Here is a 6,722-nt window from a genome sequence, read left to right on the forward strand (position 1 = left end):
CAATACAGAAAAGTCTACTCTTCCCCTCCAGTGGAAGCAAGTGGATATTTGATCTTAGAGATGAATGAAAAACCTAAAGATCATATTTCGTGGGAATCTTTCAGTATTCTGAATGGAAAATATCACTGAAAATTGGTTATTTGCTCCTCTAACCCAAATCCACTTAGGAACAAAACTAAGAAGGAGGAGTTGTGGGGGTGGAGGACAGAAATAATTATCATTCCAATATGTATATGAGGAGGAACACAAACTAACATTTGCATTATCAAATGGGGTTGTTCACACAGGCTAAGTAGGTATAAAAGGATACTGAAATTACCAGCTGCAAACACACACACACACACACACACACACACACACCAAAAAACCCAACCATTTACTTTCGATTATGATTGAAAGCAGTAAAAATTATTTTCACATTCTCATCATTGTTAGAAGTAGTCATTCGGGTAAATATTTTTATCTGTGCTAAAACAGTTTAAAAGAAATCATTTCAAATACCCATGCCATCTTCTGTTTTATATCTATAGATAGGGGCTCCACTGAGGTTTTCCGACTTTTATGATATGCATATAGGGCAGTAAGCTACTACTTCTCTTTCCTTTTTGCAGACCAGTGTTTCAGTTTCAGAAGGAGTAAGCGTTTTAGTTTGTACATTTTTAATACAGAAAATGTGTACAACCTTCAGAACAACTGCTTTGATAATTTGCTATCTTGCCAAAAGTATCTGGGTTTTTCCAAAAGCAAATAATTTATGACAAATGGAATCTTCAGAAAACATGTGGCTACTTTGGTGCAACTATTTAGAAAGTATCTGTAACAAATCGTTAACATGTATCATTCCGGGACATATTGAGTCTTTAAAAATTAGAGTACATACAAAATACCAAGCTAAGTAATAATAACCACCAATTTTAACTCCTGACAAATTAGATGTTTAAGTCTAGTATCTGTAAAATGCACACCAATTCCCTTCTTTAAAGTACATATTTGAACCTTTTAAAAGTATATGCCTTTGCAATTATTTCCAATAAACAATATTGAATGACAAATTAGAAATCTCTCTCTTGTCATTTTTTTTAAACCAAGTTTCTTTTCCCAACTGAGGAAATATACATGGAAGGAAATCCTATTTCTTATTTGGGACTGAAATACAGTAATTTTGCATAGGATTACTACCATATTATGACATAGGGAAGAGAGAATGTGTTTGCAACCCAAGAAAAGTTTTATTAAACAGGACAAAACTGTTATCAGGAGCTCAAGTTTTATTTATCTATGAAAAGGTCATCTTTTTTAACAGGTTATTTATTTACTATATGCCACGATTATTTTAGCTAAATTTGATATACTTCCTTGCTCATCAGTGAACACTTACACTGAAATGGGTATTCATAATCTATAAAATCAGTCTTTACTTATTTTCTCCTGCCAAATGCATGCCCAGAGACTTCACTTTATATCTGCCTGTATAACAAAAGCCAACTTGGAAGTTTTAAAAAAAATATTGTTCCACCGAAGCAGATATCTACTGCTTTTAGAATAGTGTGAGCCTGTGGAAACATGGTATTATGTATCTGACATTTCCCATCTAAAAATACATTATGAAGCATGCTGGTATTAATAAACCATGTGCCTTCAGAACCCGAAAGTGCTTTGCTATAATTTGGTTGAAAACAGAATAAAATGGTATATTTTCCACCACGCTATTAACATACAGCCAACAAATTCCACATCATCACCCTGGCAGCTTGTCTTGATTGGAAAGTGTGCAAGAAAAAAAAAAAAAACTTTTAGGAGTTTATCAATATTCGTAACCACATTCTGACTGATGACTTAACAGTTCATAAGTAAGCCTAGATAACTTAGAAAAAAATTGGATCAAAACTACATTACCAGGAGAAGCAAAGAAAGACGGAAACCACCTATATTCTCATTTTCCACACCCCACCCCCATCATAGAAAAATCACCCTTCCCTTGCAGCAGGGCAGGATCATTCCTTTCACCTCCTCGGTTATCGGAAGGCAAATGAAAATACAACAATCCCTTCCTCTTCTGATTGAGCTCCCAACGCAAACATTTAAACACAAACATAAAGTCCCGATTTAACAGAGAAAGCGCCAAACAGAAAGAGCAAGACTCACTGACCCATTTGGAAGACAAAGACGACAGAACAGCAAAGCTCTAAAAATCAGCTTGGGAGGCCTCAGAGAGATATTCTTCTGGCATTTCATCACAGCAGCCCCAGACCAGTTCACCTCCCTGGATCCAGGGAGGAGGAACTAAATAGAGCTGTTTATTAAAGCCCTGGTGCTGGATTGCATTAGGAAGCCGAGCAGACCACCTGGACCTTTCAGAGTGTGGCAATGTTTAATTTGCTGCCTGCCTCTCTGCAGCAGCCAAGACCACTACTACATTTACCAGGGCTCAATCACACATTATCTGGGTTAGAAGTGAAGGCACGTGTATTGCTGGATTCCGATTTTCCATATGGAGAGGGAGAGGGAGGGAGAGGGAGAGGGAAAAAGAGAGAGAATATAGCCAAAATAAAAAATACGGAACACAACAATTTTAACTACCACCTAGGAAACATGGCACTTTATTCCCCCCTCACACTTTCCTTCAGAGATCACCATCTCGGCAGAAAATAAACTCTGAAACATCAAATCACCAAAACAAAACAAAACAAAACCCACCCCATCCAGACCAAATTAGAAATGAGATTCGCCCTTGGATTTTTGTGGTGGTGGTGGTGGTGGTTTCGATTTTTGCTGTGAAGCCTCGCGTGGAAGTTTGAGGGCTGAGGTTCCCTGGCTCCATTTACTGGGTGCCTTTTGCCTCTCGCACTTGCAGCACTCCGCTGGCAGGCCGCTGAAGATACAGATAGAAAGATGGTACTGTAAATATGAATTATGTGAATCATATGGTGAGACCCTTGTGGAAAAAAAGGGGAGCTGGGAAATGGCTGACTCCATACCTGACCAATTACAGCTTGCATGGTCCCCGTATCCTGCTGGGCTGAGAGATCGCAATCCATCATATGTTGTCTTTGAAAAGGAGAATGGGGCTTTCTGGTATGCATCTGTCAATCAACTTCTGCACTCACAACCATCACCAAAAGCAAGGGGAAAAAAAAGTCAAGCTGCTCCACCAAATAGGATGAAACCGTCATGTGACCTCCGGCAGACACGCACACACACATTCACTACCTCCATAGAGCGTAAGAATTTTCTGTAGATATGAAATGACATTGACAAATATCCAATACCAAGTAAATAAAGTGAGACAAACAGCTATTCACCAAAGACAAAACATTGGCTGTAATCTTCCGCTAAAGGTTTAACAAACCTCTGAGGATTTTTTTTTTAATGCTCTAGAAACCTGTGTTTAAAACAAAACAAAAAAAATCAAAACAAAATTAACTATTTCATGGGATCATTGAGGCTTTGATTTCTACGCCACCACTCAAATTCTTTCCAATTATAAGTCATCCCCGTACTTCTGCGGAGCTGACCCTAATGATTTTATTTTCAGATTCTCTAAATGACCCTTGGACAGGATGCAGTAATCTTTCGCAGTTTTATATAACAGTCACCTTTACGGAAAAGCTTGAAATGTTAACCGTCGCCCAACACAGATACCCTGATATTTGTTGATTGGAAATGGATATATACAATCATTTGTGTAAACTGTGATGACCACTCCAGTATAAAATATTCAGAGCGTGTAAATAGTAGTCACTAAACTTTCCATTTTCTAAAAGGTTAGGAAATTATTTACTTGCAGCTCATCTAAACTGATGTAAGGTGGTGACGAAGATTTCAACTTTTTTTTTTTCATCTAATTTAAGCTATTTGATCCCACACACTTTAGGGTAGACGGTTGGGTGGGTCATGGGTCAGCTATTAGAAGGGCCAGGCGAATGGAAGGATGAGCTCTTTAACCCTTTCAGGATTGAGATCACAGCCTGATGTCCTACACAGCCTGACAGATACAGGGCTCTGGCGTCCAAAGCCATTAACTGCTAACTCTTAGTTTTGGTGGCTTTGCGCAGTTAATGACGTTTGCTGTGCCCACTTTTTAAACTGAAGCTCATCAGCTGGCCTGCGCTTTGGGGCTTGTCAAGAAAATTCTGCGGGCGAGCCTTGGGGTGTTACCCCGGGAGCGCTTTCCCAGGTCCAAGAGTACGGGTGAGCCTGGGAGGCAGAGAGGGTGCGCGGGACGGCGGTCCGCATCACCGCATCGCTCCGAGGTTCATTAGAAGGAACTCCAAGGCCAAAAAAAATTTTTTTTTTCACCATTTCTAGAGCCCGCTATAGGAGAAAAGAACGGAAAAGGGCTGAAGTCTTCGACTTCTCGTTAAGTTGCCAGTATAAACAGATTCTCACACACACACACACACACACACACGCCCTAGTGGGTCCCCAACACAGGGACCCCGTGCACCTGCTGCGTAGCCTCCCGGGAGCCGACGGCTGCGCAGGTCCCCCTCCCGGGATTCAAATGCCCAGCTCGCGCGGCGACCCCAGGCGTCGGTCCCCCTGGGGGCACAGGCCGACGGAGGGGGCTCTGCAGCCACGGGGTGGGGGGGTAGGAGGGGCAGGTGCGGCCGGGCCCCGGACACGAGGGGGGGGCGGGGGCGCCAACTTGCCCTAGGCCTGCGCGCTAGCGGGAGGTGTGGGGGGAGAAGATGCGACCGCTGCCCGCGCGGGCGCACCGCGGACAGACGGACAGACGGACAGACGGACAGACGGAGTGGCGGGACCGGGAAAGTTGGGAGGAGGGACGCGCCGGGCGGCCTGCAGCGCGCTCCCCACCCCGCGCCCCTGCGCCCCCGGAGCCCCCCGCGCCCCCCGAGCCCTTGCACCCCCCGCGCCCCCGGAGCCCCCCGCGCCCCCTGCTCCCCCCGCTACCCCCGAGCCCTTGCACCCTCCGCACCCCTGCGACCCCGCGCCCCTGCGGCCCCCCTGCGCCCCCCGCGGAAGCCGGGCCTGCGGCTGGGGCTGGGGCCGGGGTCCAGGCCGGGCCGCCGCCTCCCGGCAGCCTGCCGGCAGCCTCCGCAGCTCGCCCCCCACCCCCCGCCCGGAGATCTTGGGGATCTGCGCTTCGCGGGCGCCTCCCCGGGAGGGGCGTGGAGGGGCAGGTTGCGGGGGTGAGGGGGGGAGGCCGAAGACCCCGGGAAGCTCCGCCCCCCAGAGGCCGGCGCCCGGGTCGGCGCGGGGACCATGGCCTCCCGGTTCCCTGGAGCCTCTGGCCTCCGGGCGTCACAGTCCTGCTGGGCCACAGCCTGGAGCCGGGCCAGGGCAGGCCCCGGGGCGGGCACTCGAGGCTACACCAGCTCCGCCAAGTCCGCCCAACAGCTAGGCAAGGCGGGCGCGATTATTTCCATTTTTCACAGGAGACGCACAAGAAGGTAGCTGCTTAGGAGGAGCAGGGTCGTGTTTTGAACTTGCTCTGAATCTGAAGAGGGAGCTTTTCATAGGAAACTCAGGAGTCAGGCAACATTCAGAACAATGGCCAGAATACAGGGACGCAAGGGTTGAGCATCTGCCTTTGGCTCAGGGTGTGACCCCGGGGTCCTGGGATTGAGTCCCGCATCCGGATCCCCAAAGGGAGCCTGCGTCTCCCTCTGCCTGTGCCTCTGCTTCACTCTTTCTCATGAATAAATAAATATGATCTTTTTTTAAAAAAAATGGCTACCATATATAAAGTACAGACTCATTCAACAAATACTTATGGATACTGTACTAGGCCTAGGTACTGTGTGAAGCCCTGGAGGTACAGCAATGCTGACGTAGTTCCTCGAGGCCCTACAGAGGAGCCGTTTGGCCAGATACTTGTGGAATAATCACAGAAATGTAAAATGCTAAACTATTCTTAAAGCTATAGAGGAAAGGAAAAGAGTAACAGAAGAAAAGGAATTGACCTGGGTGCGGGGCGGGTATATCTGAGCAAAAGGAAATTAGCAAAACTTCACTGAGTTTTGAGTTTTGCTTGAAATAAACTAGAATGGGAACATGGTAGGAGAAAGGGGGGAAAAGGTTTCAGAGATAAACATTCTCCACAAGAGATGTGCAAAAGGGGTGGGGGAGGTCCACCATTGATGAAAGGAGCTCAGAGGAAGCCTTGTGCCTGTTCCGAGCACGGACAGCAAGGCGGGGGGCAAAGACAAGAGCGCACAGGGTCTCAATCTAAGAGCTAGAACTGTGAAGTCTCACAATAAGCATGTAGTCTCACACTTTGATTTTGAAAGATGTCTCTGGCTATATAGTGAAAAGTCAGTAGTGTGTTGGAGGGTGGGTAATAAAAGTGGATGTGGTGAGCCCATTTAGTTATAGGGCGGTGGGACTGGTGGTGCTGGGAACTGGATGGTTTCAGGACAGGAGGTGTGATGCACAGGACCGGTGGCTGACTGGCAGTGGAACTTGAAAGAGAGGGAGGTGTCCTTCTCATTTGCACCAACATCCCATTAGTGATACCACTCACCAGGCTAGGGGGTCAGGACGAAAGCCAGGCTGAGGAAGGGCAGGAGGGATCAGAATTTTGGTTTGAGGCTTATTTTCACTACAATCCTCAGGGTAAGAATGATAATTCCCCCCTTTTTTGGATGAAAAAAAATTCTAGGAGTCTAAGAGAGAATACAACTTGGCCATGACCGGAGAGTAGCAGAGAAGGTTCATCTGAGGGAAAATCAAGCTTCTTGACCCTTGGCATTAGATGG

General features: G+C 46.5%; 1 protein-coding gene across 4 annotated transcripts in view; it reads right to left on the bottom strand.

Moving 5' to 3' along the window:
- The window catches only part of POU6F2 (POU class 6 homeobox 2), a 479,107-nt gene extending 474,527 nt beyond the window's left edge, over window positions 1–4,580 (bottom strand). Inside the window, exons 1-3 of one of the 4 annotated variants that reach the window (XM_049096429.1) lie at window positions 4,448–4,485; window positions 2,979–3,097; window positions 2,150–2,872 (exon numbers count right to left, since the gene is read on the bottom strand). Coding sequence is in view for 3 of the 4 variants with exons in the window: in XM_025449467.3 (XP_025305252.2) it covers window positions 2,979–3,083 (105 nt within the window). In the remaining variant the exon portion in view is untranslated. Of the gene's footprint in view, window positions 1–2,149; window positions 2,873–2,978; window positions 3,282–4,447 lie in introns of those variants that run through there. The other 3 variants (XM_025449467.3, XM_049096431.1, XM_049096430.1) reach the window with 3 other exon arrangements.
- Window positions 4,581–6,722: the final 2,142 nt, after the last annotated feature.

The sequence above is a fragment of the Canis lupus genome, chromosome 18, assembly GCF_003254725.2.
Source record: "Canis lupus dingo isolate Sandy chromosome 18, ASM325472v2, whole genome shotgun sequence".
Lineage (NCBI taxonomy): Eukaryota > Metazoa > Chordata > Mammalia > Carnivora > Canidae > Canis > Canis lupus.